General features: G+C 45.2%; 1 protein-coding gene across 2 annotated transcripts in view; it reads left to right on the top strand.

Annotated features, from left to right (window-relative positions):
* Positions 1 to 21,449, top strand: part of EPB41L5 (erythrocyte membrane protein band 4.1 like 5) — a 1,262,314-nt gene that overhangs the window by 519,055 nt on the left and 721,810 nt on the right. For both annotated transcript variants that reach the window (XM_078682077.1, XM_078682078.1), the window contains exon 7: positions 21,243 to 21,295. In XM_078682077.1, coding sequence (XP_078538203.1) covers positions 21,243 to 21,295 — 53 coding nt within the window. The remainder of the gene's footprint in view (positions 1 to 21,242; positions 21,296 to 21,449) is intronic.

Raw genomic sequence — 21,449 nt, 5'->3', positions numbered from 1 at the left:
CTGCAGATTTCTTACCGACTCACCCATCCACTCTGAGACCTGATTCTCCCCCTCTTCCAGATCCCTTCTTTAATTCCTTGTGCCTTTTTGTTTACACAAAAAAACGTACAAGACAAACAATCCAGACTTCCAGTCGTTATTTATATAAGCGTTTTTCAAAAAGAGGGCTCTTTTTGGGCACACTGTTTCCATAGCAGTTTTTATAGGTGGTCCCACATTTTAGCATGGAAAGTAGCCGCGGAAGAAACTAACATTAGCTCCGACCTAGACTCCTGGGCCCCCGGACTCTTGGGCTGCGGACCTCTGGTCCCTCGGAGCCCCTGGAGAAAAAGAAACCCAGCGCGCTGTCAGCCTTCTCAGCGGCCCGGTTTGTAACACGTGTTGTCGGTGTGCAGCTAGGCCCTTACACGCATTACTTGGTGTTTTGTTTAAAAAAAAAAAAAAGCTCCCGGTTTGGATAAGCACTGACAGACACGGCGAAAGAATTTCAGCGAAGTTTTTGCTTTTTCAGTACTTTTAGAGGTAGCCTGTTTTTAGTTTTTTACGTGTGCCATCCAATTTCGGCCCAACAAGTAAGGAGGATTCAACGCCTGGTTTTAAGCACCAGGGGCCTGATTTTTGCGGATTGTGAGTAGTCTGCCCGAGGTCTGTGGCGGTTTCCACCGCAGCGAATTGCGAGGAGGGAGCTAATGTGCTTGGATCCTGCTGTGAGACTTTATTCACCCGCCTACCTCCCGAAGTGGAAACAAGCAGCCGTGGAGCTGAGGAGAGGTCGGAAGGCGGCGGCTCGCGGGCTCCTGCAGAGAGGTTTGGTGCGGGGTGGGGGCAGGGGGGGGGGGGGGCACCAGCCATCGTGGATGTCAAAGGTGATCTAGGTGGCCTCACAGCTTCTGTTCAAGCGTATGGTGATTTAGGGGAGGAGAGTACGGGTGGGGGAAAACAGGAGGAGGCAGGGGTAGGTACTAAGCAGAACAAGCAACAGAAGGTACTCGGGGAGACCCCGGTAAAAAGTAAGGGAAGAAGACTGGGAAAGGGGAAAAGTGTACGTGGCTCAAAGCCTGCTGCAAAAACTAGCCTGAGGAATTCAGAGGCGGAGAATCGTTTCAAGATACCTAGCTCTGTGAAGGGTAAAGTTGAAGGGGGCTGGGGTTCAGATAATTCTAGCGAGCAGGATAAGGAGGAACGTGTGAGTAAAGAGTCTGGGAAGGCAAGAAAGGGCAAGGCTAAGAGTTTATTGAATAGCACGGCGCGAGCTACCCCTTCCCTTCGCTCTTTCTTCAAAGTGCTTCCTCAGGTCCTGGCTATTAACCCTGAAACACCTGGTATGCCAACAAAAGGGGTTACTATGGCTGAAACTAATTTGTCTGAAGTAAGTGTCGGTCTTAATAAGGGTGGAACCATAAGTAAGCCGCTTTCCCCAGTAACGCCTTCGCCTCTACTGGCCCTTTCTCTTCGGAGCTCGGCACCCCCCGTATCTCCTCCCTCTCTGCCCTTCTCACCTCCATCCCCACCCCTGTTTTTTCCTCTATTTCAGCCTCTATCTCCACTGTTGCCCCTATCGGTGGGATTGATGCAAACCAAGCTTGCGAGCCAGATAACCCCATTGAAACTATTTTGAACACCATGTCAGCTATGAGGGATGAAATTAGGAGCGACTTCGCAATATCTAAGGCAAACTAAACCGAAATAAGAGCGGTCTGTGAGATATTGGAAAAGAACGTGGACGGGTTGTGTGAGAGAACAGTGTCTGGAAGGTGAGGTTGGGATCATCAAGGCAAATTTGGAGGCAGCAGAATCCAAGATTCAGACACTACGGAGGGAAGGGAAAGCCATGAAGGAGAGGGTTGAGTCACTTGAGAATTTTTCGCGGAGGAATAATCTGCGTATTTTGGAAGTCCCCGAAGGTAGAAAGGGGGGGACCTAAAAGCGTTTGTGGTTTCGCTTTTGAGAGATTATCTAAACTTGGAAGAAACAGCCGAGGCATTGGACAAAGACATTCAGCGGATTCATCGCGACCCCTTCCGCCTGAACCCTGGAAGAGTTAGACCACGTAAGATTCTGGTGAATTTTCAAACATATACTTTTAAAGAAAAAAATGTGAACCTTGCTTTGAAAGCAAAAACACTCATGGGCCCCGACTTTCTGTGTAAAATTAGGTCAGACCTTTCAAAAGTAACATTAGATCGACAATGGGAGTTGGGGATGAGGATGGAAAAGCTCAGGGCAGTAGGGGCCACGGTCCTGATGGGATTTCCCGCTTTCCAGCGTGTAATGTACAACAAGATGCACAACTTTCGATCCCCATTTGAAGTGGATGAATTTTTAGGGATGATGGGGGAGAGCTCGGGGGGGGGGGGGTGAAGTTAATGGATCAGGCCAGGGAGATCTCTCTCTCTCTTTCTGTTTGTAAAGATATAGGGAAAAGCACCGGGTTGGGTTAGGAGGTTTAAGCATCACCAAGGGACGGGGGGGAATAAAAAATAAAAAAAGACAAGAAAATATGAAAAACAAAAAAATATATATTAACAAAAAAAAAAAAATGATCACTCAATATATATAATATTTTGCTTCCTGAAATTTAGGTCTACTGGATGATTAGGGGATGGCTAGTGGAAGCGACGCTTTAGCCTTAAATAGGTTATAACTCATAGAAGAAATTTTTGACTCTATAGTTCATAGTATATTAGCTGTCGACTATGAGTTGAATGTTTGAGGTGTACGAGTTTTGCTAAATTAATCTTTTTGTTTTCTCCAGTAGTTTTTTTTTTTTTTTTTTTTGCAGGAGGGGGGTCCATAGAGAGTTGAGATTGGACCGGCAGTTTTCATTTTCATTAAAGATACTAGTAGTTAATAGTTATAACTACAAAGAAAATATGGGGCAGTAGGGTAGAAGGGAGCAGGACCGGGGGACGACGTAAACCTTGCAATATATTCGGCAAGAGTTAGGAAGGAGGGGTTTTCCAAGGGAGGGGGGGGGGGCACAGGGTCTAGGAGGGAAAAGCAAAAAAAGTCCTCAGGAGTCAGACCTTTTCAGGGGTAGAAATTCAGGTAGTCTTAGAACTGTGCTAGCATTAGAGAATGGGTCTATCCTTTTTGGTAAAACCATTTGCATGGTAGGGCTTAATAGGCAAGGGAGGAGGCAAAAAAAAAAGGGGGGTTTTAAATAGATGACATCCATTAAGTTTCTATCCTGGAATGTCAATGGCATGCGTGTAAAAAGTCGCAGATATAAAATTCTACAATATTTGAGAGATTCTCCTGCGCATGCCATCATCATCCAGGAGACACATTTACTTAAAGCAGAGGTTTGTGAGATTTTGAAGAGGCAAAGCTGGATAGACACGCTTCTTTGCACGGACCAAACCACCAATATAAGAGGGATATTAATAATTTTTTTTAAAAACAGTAAAAGTCCAAATTTTGGAATGTAAGGAAGATCAAAATGAGAGATGGCTAATTGCGAGAATTGTACTGGAGGGTATACCTTTAATGTTGGTGGGGTATTATGGGCCGAACCACGACAACCCCTCCTACTTGAAACTAATTCAGAACCATCTCATATTCTCTAAAGACCCAGTTATCTGAGTCGGCGATTTTAATATTGTCCTTAACCCTTTCTTAGATAAGTCATCTAAGTCTAGAGCACTCTTCCCATCTAAATCCAGGTCAACTTTGCTGGATATTATGTAAAATCATGGCCTGGCGGATGTATGGAGGGAAAGGTCAGGTAATAAGTTGGGGGTCTCCTTTCAAAATTTTAAGTACAAACATAAATCAAGAATTGATCATGCCCTCTTCAGCTACACTTTAAAAGATACCATAAAAGGGGTGGCGTACCTTCCCTCGCATATGTCAGATCATATGGCCATTGTATTCGATCTCCAAGGGGTAACCCATAAGAAAGAATCCTCCTGGTCTTTTGACCGTACCATCTTACTAGAAGAGGAGGAGATCAATTATTTACTATTAGAGGTAAAGATTTTCCTAGAATAAAACTTGGATACTGCAGATATTAGTATAGTATGGGATGCTTTGAAGGCGTTTCTCAGGGGCTGCATAACCAATAGAGCCACCCATAGAAGGAAAGTTTACCGAAGGAAATCCAAACAATCGAGCAGGAGTTGGCTAAAATAGATCAGCAGTTGGGTTCTAATATGGCGCCCCCAGAGGTGGTAGAAAAACAGGTCAATTTAAGAGGCCAGCTTGAAACTTTATTACAATAAAGGTTAACCAAAAGATGGGAGGCGAGCAAAATTTCCCACTTCGAGTTTGTGGAAGCGGCGGGAAAATTTTTGCTTGGAAAGTTAAAGCAGAACAGGCGAGAATGTACATTAAAGAGATTAAAAGAGAAGGAGAGTCCATCATTAGGACCTCGGATTGGGAAATAGGGACTGCGTTTCAAGAGTTCTTTCAAGAAATATATAAGGAAGAGGTTAGAGACGACCCGGAGGCCAGGGATAGGTGGCTAGACGGTATTGCATTACCATCTTTGCAAATATCAGATATGGTCCATTTAGAGAGGGAGATTTCAGAGGAGGAGGTGAGGAAAGCAATGGGTCATTTGAAGAATGGAAAGGCTGGTGGGCCCGGACGGGCTACCCGGAGAAGTATATCGAGGGATATGCCCTGTTATTACATCAGCACTAACGACCCTCTTTAATGGTATTTTATTGAGGTGGGAGAACCCTCCTGATTCTTGGAACGATGACACGATTGTCCTCATTTTAAAGCCAGGTAAAAATCCTTCGGAGTGTGGATCTTATAGGCCGATTTCCCTTCTAAACAATGACTACAAAATTTTTACATCTATTTTGGCATCGAGATTGGGAGAGGTAATCGGCTCTATAATCCACCCAGACCAAAGGGGTTTTATAAGGGGACGCCAGCTGGCGGACCACACTCGAGACTTGGTAGGGGCGATTGACATTGCATCCACGTTCTCCCTTCCATTGGCTACTTTGACCTTAGACGCCACCAAGGCCTTTGATAGGGTCAACTAGCCCTATCTGGTGGAGGTGATGAGAAGGTTTGGGCTGGGAGAGGTGTTCTGTCGGGTCATTGAGAAAATATACAGGGCCCCTACGGCCAGATTGTTAGTTAATGGTACTTTAACGGATCCGATAAAAATCACCAGAGGCACTAGACAGGGCTGTCCGCTCTCTCCGCTTTTATTTAATCTTTACATAGAGCCGTTTGCTCAAGTTTTAAGAGAGGAAGATGACATCCCCCCCTTTGTATTCAATGAGTGGGAGAAGCGGATAGCGCTTTATGCCGACGATATTCTGGTTTATACATCGGATCCGCAGAGAGCTTTCCCAACTGTAATCAAAAAGGCAGAAGAATTTGGGCAAATCTCTGACTATGATATTAATGTTAGTAAAACAGAGATCATGTGTTGGAACGCCCCTAACGTACAGTTAACACTCACAACTTCTATGAGATACCTGGGTATACGTATTACTCAAGAAATAGGAAATTTGGCACAAACCAACTTAGATCGTGTAGCCAAGGAATGTAGGAAATTTCTGAAATCTTGGGCATTTTTACCACTTTCTATTTTTGGGAGAACAAACTTAATCAAAATGACCATTCTTCCAAAGTTCACTTTTATTTTTAATTCTATCCCCTTGACTTTTGAACGGAAAAAATTGGAAAAAAGTCAGCGAGAAATAAATTTGTTTATTTGGAACGGAAAAACATCTAGACTGACTTGGAAGAAGCTGAGAAGGAGGAGGGAAAAGGGAAGGCTGGCACTTCCAGATCTGTTATATTATGCATGGGCATTTCAGCTGACTTACTCTAGGATGCTTCTTAAATCCCCCACAACATCACCTATGGGGGCAATGTTTAGGGCTATGTTAGGGGGAGTGGTTATCTCATCGGATGGATTTCTATTTAAGTTTGGAGACATGAAATACTTTTAAAAAAAGTCAGATTAAAGACCTTGCAGTCCGTTATATCAAATTGGGTCCAGATTAAAAAGAAAGTTGGGTTACATTATTATTCTAATTTTTCCCCGGTGTGGGATTCTCCTGGGCTGCCACCTTGTATGCAGGATAGTTTAGTAATCCCGTTAAAGGAGGCTGGGATACTCAGATGTGGAGAATTGCTGGTAGACGGGAGGGTACTAGACTGGGAAGCGCTGAGAGATAAGGTGGGTATGGCCCTATCTAGGTTTAAATATATACAGTTGGCTAGTTGGGCTCGAGCGGTAAACAAGAAGGGTCTTCAACCGGGGAAGTATTGCCAGTTCGAACAGCAGCTGGTTGAAAAACGAGAAGGGGGCAAAGAGGTGGCAATATGGTATTGGTGCATAGTGGAGGAGGCGGACGGGGAATTCGTCTTGCCAGAAAAGCTATGGGGGAATGAGCTGACCTCCCAGTGTGAGGACTTATGGATGAGATCTTTTTCTTTCCTCCATAAAATAGTAAAGCCAGCCTGGTTAAGACGTAACCATTTGTTCACCTTGCATCGGGCCTATTTTTCTCCTCAGAGGCTCTCTAAATTTCTTTCAGGGAAGAAATGTAACAAGTGTGATCTGGTGGCAGCTTCAGATATACACATGTTTATGGATTGCCCTGCCATCATGTTGTTTTGGGAAGAAGAAAAGGTTACCTTGGATTCAATTCTAAGTACTTCACTCAACATTACTCTCCCATTAATAATTTTTGGAATTGAGGAAAATCTAAGTGGGCAGGCAAAGTCATTTATTTTCTATTCCATCATTCTGGCAAGGCGACAAATATGCAAATTCTGGGTGGAAGCTAAAGCTCCATCACACGCAGCCTGGCTACCGTCATTGTACGAAACATCAAAATCTGACTTGGCTAGATCATGCAGCAAAAGAAATCTGTCCTTTTGGGATTTGTTAATTAATTGGAGATAAGAAGACTGGGCTTTTTTTTTTTTTTCTTTTTTTTTTCTTTCCCCCGGTCCGTTGATTATGTCTAGTAGTCTGCAGAAGACTTTGGGAAGTGGTCTTTTTCGTACGTAATCCCGGGTCTTTCAGGTTGCACACCGCTGGCTGGAGTCTCTCCTTTTCTCACTCAGGAGGCCGGTCTCCCGCCTACCGCAAAAAAAAAAAATCGTGTCTGGAAGAGGCTATGAAGGAGGATAGATCGAGATTGTACCTTAAGACAGACACGCGTGGCGGTTGGCGTCTCTTGTGTGGATGGAAGTCATGACAAATGAGGACACAAAAAAATTCCAAAAAAACATTATCGCTTCAGGGGAGGGCTGATGTGGACTCTGACGACGTCACATCCGGTGAAAGACGTATGCAGTCACCCAGCGCCCTCTACCAATGCACAGAGGTACTGCTGTAGAAATATTTTTGGATCATGTCTGGTGCCTTGGGGATAATTCTAAGGTAAGGAATCTGAGTCTAGATCTAGTCTCTACTAGATAACGCATTACCGAAGGTGAGTTACTTATTCATTATGTTTGAACCATGCTGCTAGAAGTTGTATTTAGCATGTGTAGCAATGCTGATTGTGTGTGAATGACTGCCAGGAGATTATGCCACCGATATCCTGTTAAGGAATAGCTTATATTTTTCAGGGAAATTTTGAGAAACCGATCTTGGAGTGATGCTCGCAGATTTGTCACTGCAAACCTGTTCCTGTTAATTTACTGCTTTCTGATTTTAGAATTACCAGTTGCACATTTTAGCACTGTCGCAGATGTTTTAAAGTAATTAATCATTGTTGTAAAGGTTTTCTAGCAGTGTTTGTGTGTAATACATCTAGTTTGCTTTGGGGCAAACAAACGTATGACACTCGCTATGCGCTGTAAGGACTACATCAGAATATGGGGTGTTTTTCTTGGTGTGGCAAGAATGACCTTGCCTGGATTTCCCCACAGTTTCTGCTCTTTATTTCAAGTAATAAATAAGTTGATTCGTTTTTTAAGGAAAACCTATACATTTCACAAAACGATCAATCAAAAATGGTAATCGTCCAGTACATGGAAACGAACATTGTTAATGCAATTTATAATAAATCAGGTGAACCAAATTCCAGTGATTTATTTTTAAAAATAAAATCTAATCAAACTTTCAATAGATGTGCATTAAGAGCACACTCTAATCACTTAAACATCGGGTATGACACTAGATAACTGCATCAATTAACTACTTTCGAAAAAGTGTTTTAAAAAGCCTATTTGTAGATTTGCTATTGAGGTACCCAATTAAATAGATTTTTGATTTTGTAAAGATCTAATCCAGTACTAAGATTGTCCTTGGTTAGTAGGTGAAATAAATCTAGCTCTTGTTTAGATATCAAATTATAAAATCCAAACAATCTGTGCCCAAAGGTTTCACATGCCCCGCCTCAGCTGTCAGTGTCTCTTATTTTGGTAAATGCCAAAGTAGAAGTGCCCGATAATACTATAAAGAACAGGTGTCTGCCTGAATAAAACTTTCAAACTTCAATAGGTACCTGGGCGAACATGATTTAGATCAAGGTTTTGTGTAGAGACAAGTGTTGATCAATGAGCACTTCAATGATGAGAGACATGCAGCCAGGTGTTGTCGTACGTGGCATTCACTATGCAATTTGCAGTTGTCTTCTTAACAGCTAGTAAAAAAAAGTTTCCAAGACAACTTATCACTAGTGATTCCAAAATAATGCTATCATTGTCGCACAATCTTTTCCCAATGAATGCAGACACTTGACCAGCCTATACGTGTTTTTCCCACCAAAGGTCAGGTGATTTATGATGATGTGACTATAGTAGGATGAAATATGCTTCTCTTAGCAGTATACCACATTGTTATAAACTGACTCGCTGGACATGGAACACCACTAGGGCGGGTTATGAAACTTACAAAAAATAACAAATTCAGGTTTGTCCGTTTTCTTCAAATTAGAATAATGCATTTGGTAGAAAATTGGGAATTTTCTGTCCATACTTGGAGAGCGAGCTTAAAACTTGTCATCATGCAATGCATTTTGTTTATACATACTTTTATGATGTATTTCAGATTTGAAGAGGTTTGTGGGAGGTTATTAAAAGTGAAAAGTCAGTTTAAGGATAAGCAGATAAAATATATTATTCTCTCGTCGCCTTTGGGATGTCATGACATAGAAAGTGGAAGGTCTATTTCGATGTTATGTAGACCATTTACATCATATTACAAGAACAAATGGCAATGGCATGAGCATAATTGATAGTGATTATTGTGTCAATGTTCTAATTTATTTTACAGGAGACTGGGCCACAAGCGACTTATTCTGTGATGACTTTATTTGCTTCTCAGTACTTGCTACGCTCTCTGAGCCCGTTAGGGCTTAACCAAGGTCAACTGCCTGGTCTATTACCACCCTTGATTGTACAGTATTGTCTTCCCCTGCGAATAATGGGCTCATTTAAGCATTTCTTGTGACTTGTTCTAAAGCCTTCATTGTTTTTCGATTAATGATTGTAATGATAACTTCTCCATTAGTGATAATCCTTAATTTAGTATATTTTTGATTTTATTGCTGAACTAGAGCATCGCCCCAATAAAAGGCACAGACATGAACAATATTCTTGGAGGGGACTTTAATGCAAAACTTGGCAATTGGGAAGTAGTATTTAAAGGAAAAAAATAAACTGATATAGATCCCATAGATTGTTCTGTTTGTCCTACTGACCGCAGAGGCATGATTTTAAATCCCTACCTGCTTAAGTTTTACCTCTGTAATGATTTTGAACAGCTAGCACCTAGTTGTCTCTCAATGGCTACTTTTATTGGAGGAGTCAGTTGATTACATATTTCACTCCAGGAACTTTTTTAATCGCATTGTGATTAGAACTGTATTCTCTAGTATTTATAACGATCATAACTCACTTAAAATTACTTTAGAAATGTCCTAAAACTAAATCCCGGGATATTTTTGTTGGGGGGGTACGAACGTCCGTTCTGGGGATAATGGACGTAGGTTCGTACGGAGGACAGCCAACTTGACAGACGTTCAATGCAAACTTTGTGTCCATCATGTAGACCTGCTGACTAATTTTCTCAATTTATCCCCAGGTCTAATCTGTCATGTGGTCCCCTTTGTGACCCTACAGCATAGTATCGGAGCCCTCCTTTTAAAGCCCCAGAAACATACTAATGCATGTTTATCAATCTTGGTTTCATAAAGCTTGGAGGGAAGCTAATAAATATTTGCATAGGACCTTGCGGGCCATTCCAAGGGCATTGAGTCGATTGCCTTGTGTAGAAGTGTTTATAAGTAGGCTATAAGTAAGGAAATGCTTCCAACACCTAGGGGCATATTCTAAAGGAGCTATCGCCGAGTTATCTGCACTTTACCGCAGCCAAATTCACGATAAATGTATCTTTCCATTCACAAACAGGTGCTAACAGCCCATATCACCAGTTTACCTGCAATAGCAGCTGCAAAAAACATTGCCACAGATGACCCCGGCTACTATCGCTAGTGAGATGCAGATTAGGCATTCCTGTGCAAAAAGGCGCAACAACACCACATCACAACATTCTCAACGACAAGCCAGATCGGCGATAAGACCACAAAACAGGCGATAAGGCATGTTAGTAGCAGGAAATTAGCCCTGCCTGACCTGGTGTCAAGTCGGATGACAGCCTGCACCAGAAAAGGAAGCGCAGACCAGAGTCACACCTGAAGAACAACAGATGCCATGGAGCCACTGATCATGCAGGCCGGACACCCAAGAGGGCCACAGCACCCACAGCCCCCACCCCACCCCCCTCAACCCCCCCCACCCCACCCCTCCGTATCTCCCCCTGGACCAACACTGAGGCTGCGCAGACAAAGACAGCGGCCTTCAGAAAATGCACCAACCGCACAGACCCAACACTAGAGAATGTCATTGCCCACCACGGGCTCAAAGGGACAACCATCCTCCGCATCCTGACCACCATTACCCACAGGCTGACGGTACCAACACAGCGTACAACCAACATCCCACCTCAGACAAAGCTGCTGGCCGTGCTGCACGTGTTAGCCTCTGGTACCTTCCAACCAACAACTGCCAGAGCCTGAGGAGTCTCACAGCCAGCCCTATCCAGGTTTATCACACCTGTCTTGGATGCCATCATCAGGTTGGTACCCCAGCACCTTCACTTCCCCCACACTGCCCAGGAAAAGCTGGAGACCAAGCAATGCGTCTACGCGATAGCTGGCTCCCCGCACGTGTTGGGGGCAATTGACTGCACACATGTCCTACTTGTGCCCCCTTGAAACACTATACACAATAACCGCAACAGAAAGCACACGTATTCCATCAATGTACAGGCAATAGAGGACCACCGGGGAATCACCACCAACGTCGACACCAACCACCCAGGCAGTTAACATTCTTATATCTTCCGACAGTCCATCATCAACCAGCGCTACCAGGGTGGCACCTACGGAAATGCATGCCTCTTTGCTAAGTACCAAATAAACACACACCACACCTCAACTCCGCAATCATGCAACTCACAACACTGGGAATGCACATGTTACAAACTTACATACAACATACCCACCCACCAGACACGACGGCACAACTTACTGTGGGAACCTGGGCCAGCCATGCACATAAGCCATCAACGGCATGGCACCTCAGCTACACAATAGCAGAATGTAGGTAGAGGTGGGGACCAGGCATGTGCGAAGGAGGCAAGTGACTGATGAATGAGAAGGTACACAATGCCAAGTGTGGCATGGATGTGATGGCCAGACTGCAGTATGTCGACATACACCGCTTGTGTTTGGAGTGTAGTGGACGAAACCATGTTACCCCAACCAGTGGGAAAGCTCGCGGAAATGTTTTCCGGAATGCCCAATGTCTCTGCCAGGGCAGCACCCCTCAACCCGCCACGAGGCAGTCGCCGTGAGTGGTGTTGCCTGCGATCCTGTGCGCCTGCTGCACCCGGGCCACTGGTCCCCAGACCTGTCTTGCCCGCACCTGTGCACCCAGGCCTCACTGCTCACCAGCTGACACTGGCGTGTGTCAGAGGGCTTACCACGTGCCGGTGCAAGCTCCAAGCCCCCTCAGACCATCACGGCCTCCGTGACACAGGCCCGCAGTACTCCTTTCTCGTTGACTTACTCCACGGCATACACAGCGGACTAGTAGGTCACATATTTGGAACGAAGTCTTGATTACACTATGGCAGAGAATATTTTGCAGATTTTATGTCGCTGTACTACCTTCGATGTGGCGCCATCAAGTCTATGTATAGCATTCCGACCACACGTGAGTGTGTGGGCCCACGCAGACTACTGCCCTCAGGCCACACTAAGCTAGAGTAAGTAAAATATTTGGAACGGAGTCTTGATTTTTCAATGGCAGAGTGCATATCATTGCAAGGAGTGGTGTAAGAGAATGACTCGTTTCAGTCAGGAGGAAAAAAGGATCATCGTTACGGAGATGATCGAACACTACCGACAACTGCCCTGGTGTCACTAACTCTGTGCCTCGGGAGCCAACAAAACGTGGCTGTGGGCCATTGTTGACCGCTGCCTCCGGCCAACACTGCGGTCGAATAGGCCACACATTTGGGACGGAGTTGTGATTAAGCAATGGCCGAGTTCATATCATTGTACCGGCATCATCGCAGACTACATCCCCTCTCAGCCCCGGTGCCGCTAAGTCTGTGACCCGACATTCATGGACACTCTCTGGTTGAGCTTTGGTGGCGTCTGAGTCTATGGACTGGGGGTTGTCTTCATCCTTGTGTAGCGGATACCGAATTGGTGGTGAAAACGAGCCTGTAGCATTCCCCTCCTCCATTTCCTGCTTCCGGACGACTTCTGCCTTCTGCATCATGCCCTGGAGGACACCTTCCACTGTCCCCAGCAACCCGCCGCCACATTCTCCTTGGACATCGACGAGGACCCGCTCAGTCAGCTTGGCCCTGCCTCAGTGCACCGCAAGTCACCGTCCCGTGGCGGTGTGCCTATGCCAGCTGCTGTGCATCCGGGTGCCACTAACTCTGTGCAGCTCAAGTCAGGGGATGTGTCTTCTGAGATATTGGATGGCCTCTGAGACGATGTCCTTGGGTCATCAACGCCATGTGTCTCTGGACCTGCCCTGTCGGCTGCTTCCGGCCTCAACTGCGGTACACCAGGGCTCACACATCAAATCGAGTCCTGACCGGCCAGGACGTCGCATCACCGCAGGAGGCTCACACCACCACCGCCAGGACCACCTCCAACTGCCAGTGTTGAAACAGTCGTACTGGCAAACTAAAGGAGTTGCTCACACCTGTTGTGGATGCCATCATCTGCCGGATACCCTGTTCAGCACTCCATGTGCCCCAAACTTAGTGCACTGCAACTCACGGACACTTCTGTTTGCATATTGGGTAACCTCTGTACTTGCTCCGGCTACCTCCATGATGCTCCGCAGTTGTTTCTGTGATGCTGTGTTTTCTGTTTCCGTTGTGATAGTGTTCACTGTTCAAGTTGTTGCCAGCACCACCCATCCAGCACAGGTGTTACTGTATATGTGACCCTGCCAATAAAGGGGTTGGGCACATGTGCCCGTAGCCAGTTCCACAAACTATCTGCGTGTGTCCGTGTGGTCATGATGTGTGCATGTGGGCCCTGGGCACTACAACATTACATTGTGCTGTGTACAGCGGACGCAAACATGTCACCACAGGCAGCGGGTTAGAGCTTGCACATGTAGCTTTGTCGTCACCCACTCAATACGTAGGAGGAATGAACTTGGCTGTAGTATGCAGGTCCAGCGTGGGTGTGTAAATGATGATTGTGTGCCTCTTGGCGTGGTTCAATACTGGAATTTTGCAAATGCATGTGTCTGTCACGGTGTGGGTCTCCTTTGTGGGGTGTAGGCGGTCCCTGAAGGGAATTAGACACCCACGTAGGTGATCTAATTCGGCTTCCATGGGTTCGGACCCCACCCACACCTGTTCGGCCACCTCCTTTTGGCATTCTGACACCTGGCATTGGAACGCCATGTGTGGCTCCGGGTAGTGTTTGGAGCCAGCCGTGCTGGCGGGTGTTTCCTGCTGTGTGGTCTGTGCAGGGGCTGGGTTCTCCTCTATGTAGCTTGGCTGCCCTGCTCCTGGTGGTGGGTTACCTGGAATGTCCATGAGCTGTTGTGGGGCGTCTGTGTCGAAGGTGTGGTGGTTCTCTCCAGCATCACTGATGAGTTCTCTGGCCTGCTCTGCTGGAGGTGTTTGTCCCTCTGCAATGTGAAGGGGAGATGCGTGTTGACATTGTGTTGACATGTATGTTTGCGCATTGTTCTTGTTTACATGCAGACTGTATGAAAATGTACATTGTGACTTTTTGGGAGGTGCTGGATTTTGATGCGGGACAGTGGACATTTGGACTACATGACGGATGTGAGGTTGTACGCGTACATTTCCCTCTCACAGTTCTCTACTCTATTAGATGTAGTTGGCCTGTTCCTGCGCATGTGCAGAGCCAGTTGTCCTATGTTCTGCAGTGTCTGGGTTGCACATTGTACCACATTGTTGTCAATGTGGATGTGCTGTAATTGCTGGGTGTGTGTGCTGCAGTGTGCCACGGAGATCAGGGACATGATCCAGGGTCATTGTGGGTGTGCAATCTGCTACACATAGTTGTGCATGTGTACGCCATTGTGCCCATCTCCCCCCAGTCCCTGGTCGTTACTCACCCTGTTTATTTTGTGTCTGGTCCTTTCGAACTATGTCCTGACTCCCAACTCCTTGCACCATCTCCACACTGATTACTGTGGCCTCTGACTCCAGCTCCTCCTGTGACGCTGGACTCCCACCTCCCGTCGCTGTTGCTGCCTTCCTGTTGGCACCGGGTTTGTGCTTGGTTTGGCTTTTCACATTATGCCAGCGCCTCTTTGCCTCCTCCATTGACCTCCTCGACACTCCCACAATTAGACCAATTTGAATGCAGTTGGTCAGTTGATGGTAGTGTTCTGTCACCTCTGTGACGCTGATCTGGTTTTCCTGCCGACTGCACCCAGTCTTCCTCTCCCTCTTCTCCTTGGCCTTCCCCGACCTGGTTGTTCCTTGCTGGTGGTCTGTGGGGCTTTTCGGGTTCAGGTTTACCTCTGCACTCGGTCCGGGTGCATCCATGGTGCTAGGCACTTTAGATTGTTTTTGGTGTGTTCTTTTTGTAGGTTTTTAGTGAGGTTTCCTGCATGACGCGTGGGATTTTCAGGCCTGTCGCTGGTCTTCGCTGCTTTTTGTATCACGATTGGCCTCATCGCAACTTGTTTTGCGTTTGTGTTTAGCATTTTTGTGGCGTCGCATAGGCTTTATCGCGGACATTTGAAGCGTTGTCCTGGGCCTATCACATGGTACAGCCGTGTTGTGAATACCCAGTTAAGTTATTTTTACGCAATGGACTGCGATATGAAGCGTTGCGTTAATCTAATTGTGCTGTAATTATCACACGTTCTTGAGAATATCCCCCCATGTGTGTACCAATATCAGCTCAGAGGAATGGGTGGCCTATTTTTTTAAGTCTACCACCCGCCTGACTTGGTTTATGATGCCATAGATTAGTTGGTGTCAACCCTTCCTCTTTGTATTGAGGTTTCTTTCCAAGAAGTGGCTGAAACTATATGTGCCAGTCCCGCAATAAAGCCCCAGGCCTTGTTGGAAGTGGGCACACATAGTAACGAATTATGCCAATTCAGTTTTGACAAATGGCCTGCTTAAGTCCTGGTGCACAGCAAACATCCTCCCCGTTTATAAAAAAGGAAATTGTGCATCCCCTAGTTGTTACAAGCCAATCTTAATTCCTCTGTGTGAGTCATCATTGGCAGGGTCATCCTTGATAGATTAATATTGTAGGTCACTGATTAATGTATTTCTGCTGTGCAGTATGGATTTGGAGCTGGATTGGGTATGCAGGGGCAGTGCCTCAATCTGCATCTCCTAATAAGTAAATACACAATATCCAGAAGTCGCCCTGTTTATTTGTGGAGTGGTGTGGCTCACTGGTTAGAGGCGGAAGACCCAGAAGCAGAGGATGGCCCGGGACCAGGGTTCTATTCCCCACGCGGCAGGGTCGAGGACCAGGGTCAGCGGACTCGATAATTCTCGCCTCTGTGCCTACTCTAACCAGGGATCACACTCGGCAACTCTGGGCATTAGCTTGCCTCATCTCCACAACGGCCCCCCACATACGCCGGGGATGCCTGGTTTCACCTTGGAGATACCCAGTAGGGACCATCTCACAGGGAAAGCCAGGACGGGTTCCCCAGCGGTCTACAGCGCAGAGATACTCCTTCGGGAGTCGATTCTAGCGCTTTAGAAACCCACCCTTAATTAATTAATTTAGCCTTCATGGACCTCTCATGCATTTGACAGCGTGGTCAGATATAAATTAGAGCTCATAGGGCTTGCAAGTGAGTTGGTGCCTTTTTACAAGTCCAATATTTAAATCTTAAAGAATCTATTAGATTCTGGCCTAATGGCATCTGCACAGTGTGTTTTGGTCTGAGACGAGGAGTCTGGCAGGGATGAGTCTTTGCGGACATTTTCTTTTTATTATATATTAATGGGCTGGACCCATTCTTAACTTGTAAAGAGGATGGTCAGACGACACTGTCCTTCTACATGCGTATTACGCCGTTTTAAGGCCTAGAACATTTATTGAGCTCCAAATACTTTTGACCTGGCCACCAATACTAAAATAAAATAAAACTTTTTTATCCATGTGGCCCAAAGAATCTTAGGTCATGATGCATTGCGCTCTGGGGACCCCTATTGCAAGAACCCAAGAATGTACATCTCTGGGGGTCTCATTGGAACCCACGGGGTCCTAGGCTCCTTTCTTGGCCCAAAGAAGATTGACGTTTTGCACCTCCATTGCCTTTTTATTTAGCCTGGCCTCTGAAATTAGAAACAAAAACCCCTATTCCACCGCTCAAAAATGTACCAAAAAAAGAAAGGGCCTAACTTATGAGTGGGGTGTGGGGCTATAAAGCTGCTAAATGTCTAAGGAAAATAGATTATGCAGGCACACCATTGGTGTCTCATCTACGTCTCCAACATATGCTGTCTACGAAGAATTTAGGCTGCCATGCATCGAGGACTGTATTAATTTGGCCCCTTTAAAGTTGTGTTGTTTCATCTGTTGTAATTTTGAGGCTACTTTTAATTGGGAGTTAGTTATGGATTGCCGTTCATGCGATAAGGGTCATGGTATCTCTTGAGCAAGATATATTAAGGATGTCTGTAATCAGTTTGAGAGACCCTCTATTTTTTCAAATCTTGACTATGTATCCGTTGCGGACAAATGCTGGGTTAAATCAAGTTTTATGGAAGTCAGGAAATGGAAAGAGATCGGGTGGAATTATGGATTGAATTACAGTAGAACTACTAATAAAACGTATTTGTTGATCAAGACTATTCCAGGGTTGGAGCCATAGCTCAGTATTGTGCCTAATACCTGAGACCGATTTAGGTTTGATCTGATTAGATGGCAAGTTCCTTTCCCTTGGGCTAGTTTGACCCAAAAGCTATTCTTATCTGCCCTTGCGATGAGCGTTGCTTGCAGACTGTTGCTCGCTCTATATGCTTTTGCACATATTCTCATAGTTATACCCAAAGATTTTTAATTCCGTTATTTAGGAGTACCTTGGTGATTAGATGACCCCCCCCCCCCCCCCCCCCCGCCCCCCCGGCGTTCCTATATTTACAGATGCTCCCCACACCTGAGTTTGGATGTGTTGCCACCTTTCTGAAAATTGCTCTTCGAAAATAGCCTTTGTTTTATAGATATCTATTTTAAACTTATTTTATATATTAACTGAGTTTGGACTTGCTATTTGTCTTTTTATATTATTGACGTGATGATGATGTGCCTTTAGGATTATTTATTTTAATGATCGAATAAAGCTGCTGAACTTGTTTTTATGGTGAAGAACTAATTATTTCAATGTACGGGGAAAAAACCGCCAGATGGCAAACAAAATACATGTCAGTTTACTTCATTCAGCATTCTGTTTAGAACGACCCTAAAATTGAACCTATTTTTTTTTTTTGTAAGAAGTCATACCACACCGAAGACGGAGTGAATGAAAGTTGTGTAAGATGTTTCTGTGTGATGGCTTACCGAGTTAAATAGTTGCTGTGGGCATCTGATTTGACACCTTTGACATGAATTTGAATTTGAATTTAGCAAAACTGCAATTCGCCGTCTGTGCTGTGGAGGTTGGTGAATGGAGTACTATTAAAATGAGTAATAGTACCACCCATTATTCAGAGCTTTGAGGCTGCATAGACTGTGATATGAAGCACTGTGTACAAACACAATTTATTATAAACAAAACATTTCTTCCAGACTGTTTGCCTGTCTGTGCCGTCTCAGTCCAAGAAAGATGCTGGAATCCCTGGTTAATCTCCAGATTACCAGTGTCATGGAGGAGACTAACATCCTTTGCAATCCAGCTTCACAAACAATAAACTGGGACACCAAGCTCCGCTCCTATATAAAACCCTTTGCCCACAAAATCAACAACAGAATGAAAGAATACCCGGATAACCGTACACAACCCCCTTTAAGCGACCGAGAGTGGATCACCTTATGGTCATCCGCCGCTCGCAATAAGATCACTCCAGTGCTAGCACATACTAAACTCTGGTTGCTCCACAAAACATTCTGGACCCCAGACCGCTTACACACACTGGGTCTCGGACGCCCATCATGCTGGAACTGCAACAAAACAAAGGGGACCTGGAGCACCTCATCTTTCTGTTTCTGATACTCAAGGGGTCCTGGGATAGGGTGTTTGACTTCATAGACAAATCGATCAAGTGCAAAATTGTAAGAGACTTCGCTTCTCTCACCACAGCATTCATTCGAACTGATCTCCCCTCAGAGAGTGAGAGAGAGAGCTAATGGACCTACTGCTAACCGCGACAGTCAAGCTAGTGCTTACGAACTGGAAGGACTCCTCCAAAACTACATACAAAGGATGGCTCAACTGGGTCACCCACCTCAGAGGAGCGGACAGCCTGGTACTACACTCGCCCTGGAAAGTCTCCTCTAGGAGCCTGTGAGAAACCCTGGACAAACATCTAATCCCATATGAACCACCATAAGGTAACCGCTAGCGGAACAGGGATATACCCCAAAGAACACGGTGGGGTGGGTTAAAATCTGCCCAGATAACCCGAACTGTAATGTTTGATTAACTCCTGTCCTATCCTTCTCCTACACTTATTCATAGTTTTCTTCTCCTCCTCTCTCTATGCTTTATCCTACCAGCAACTTATAACCAGAAAAGGGGGATCCTGCCAAGATGTATACCATTAACTCTACCTTGTAACCTCCGGTGCGGGTAGCCCACATAACTCTTTGTATTTGTTGTATGTACACAAAATCACAAAAAAACAACAAGAAAGTGACAATTTGTTAAACCCCGACTCGACCTGGGCGCAAGCACCATTGTTATTCTGCTTGACCTATCGGCTTCTGTCGACACAGTGTTGCATGGCATTCTACTGCAATGGCTGGAAATTGTCGGCACGGTGTTTAAATGTTTTTAAATCCTTCCTCTCCAACCGAAAGCAAGCAATTCATCCTCCTTCTTTTACCTCTGGTTACAGAGAGTTTGATTGTGGAGTTCCACAGGGCAGCCAGAGCCGAAGTCTCTTCAACATCTATATGGCTCTCCTTGCTGCCCTTGTTCAAGCTTAGGGCTTCAGTGTGGTGTTATATGCTGACACCCAGTTGATGTTTGCCTTCAAACACATGGATGTCTCGGTCTCCGCACATTTTTAGGGCCGCCTATCGGCAGTGTCAGAATAGATGCATAAAAGCTGTCTGTGCTTAAATTTGTAAAATATTTAGTTTGATACTTGGTTCATCCTCCCTATTGGACCTAGCTGATCTTTAGCCTCTGAACTGGGCCATCCTCCGCCTCCTTCCACTACTGCCAAAAATGTGGGGGTTAAATCAGACCGTGCTTTAACCTTTATGCCACACATCAATGCTACTGCAGGAGTCTCCTCTCCATGGTTGAAATCTCTAAGAAAGCACTCCAATTCCTGCCAGACCATACCGGAAAAATGATCATTCACACACTGATTACATCAAGACTTGATTATGCCAAACGTGCTGCTTCTTGGATCTCCTCACTCACTGACAGCAGGTTCAGAACGCATCAGCCAGACTGGTTTTAAATATTCTGAAGTAACTTGAAACTCCTTCATTGGCTTCCCATTAACCACTTGCATGCGTCCGACGGCCGGCCGACGTCATGGTGGGCGTGTGCGGCGGACGGCCGGGGGCCGTACGAACCACGCCCACGCCATAAATCGCCACGGTCAAGGGGTAAACCGGAGAATAAAATGTAAACCTTTGACCAAAACGTTTAGGGTCACCCAAACGAAAGGCTTGACGTACGTCTCTGATAAAATTAAACGATCCAATCCTCGCAGAGCACTTCGCTCAGCCAATTACAATTTAATGTGCATTCCTAAGATCAACAAAGCGAGAGCATGAGGTCGCACCTTTTCTTATTAGCCCCAATTCTTTAGAACCTTCTCACTGAGCATATTGGGAGCACTACTTCAGAGGATTCTTATAAGACCCTTCTGAAGACCCACCTCTTTAGAGAAACCTAATTCGGGCCCGTCCTCGTATCCCAACGCCTCTTTCTGTGTCTTACTATTACCTAGTGCAGAGATGTTCCTTTTGGAACCGCTGTTACACTTCATACATTTTATTCAATCATTCATTTTTTTCCAGGGTGATGGTTGGGAAATGATATGACTATAAATTAGCGAAGTCCCAGACACAAGACATGTACATTTCCTGTGTTCTTGTACTTCTGAGTGAGTTCAGGGGTCCCACTAAGTTCTCACCGCCCTGTTTCCGAGTATTACGATTATTGTAAGTAGTTCTGACCTATGCTGACTGGTAGTAACATTTAGGAAAAGGTATGTTTTTGAAATTGGTTAATTATTTTATTAGTACTGGTGCATGTTTTTTATCTGGGGCAAATGGTGTGCATCAGTAAAAACCTGATCTTTTACTGTCACGGACGCCAGGTATTGGAGGCATGCGTAGTGACTTAGGGGTCGGTCAATAATGGAGATTGGTTGACATAGTGGCAGCCAATCGAAGTATAGAGCAGTTTGAAAGAGAATATTAAGGTTAGTAGTAAATTGCATTCGTAAAGCTGCATAATCTTGTTTGTCTGGCCGTTGCTTATTCCCCAGGCTGAATAGGAGGGGATTTTTAAAAATGTATATTTTATAAACAGAGACTTGTTTTTGTTTTTTGTTTAAGGTTGGAGTGCCCATTCGACACAGCAGTTCAACTAGCAGCTTATTCCTTACAAGGTAAGTTAACGCCTCTGCCAGAGGATTATGCTTTATATGTATACCTTGTCAATGAGTGGCTGAGAGGTGGTTGTAAAAATGATGACCTGATTACTTAACTTAGTGTCTGTATGGGATTAAAAGTAGAATAAAAGAAAGATCCCCTGGGGTAACC

The sequence above is a fragment of the Lissotriton helveticus genome, chromosome 3_1, assembly GCF_964261635.1.
Source record: "Lissotriton helveticus chromosome 3_1, aLisHel1.1, whole genome shotgun sequence".
NCBI classification, from domain to species: domain Eukaryota; kingdom Metazoa; phylum Chordata; class Amphibia; order Caudata; family Salamandridae; genus Lissotriton; species Lissotriton helveticus.
Note: the sequence above shows the minus strand (reverse complement) of the source record. Positions and strands in the feature narration are given on the sequence as shown.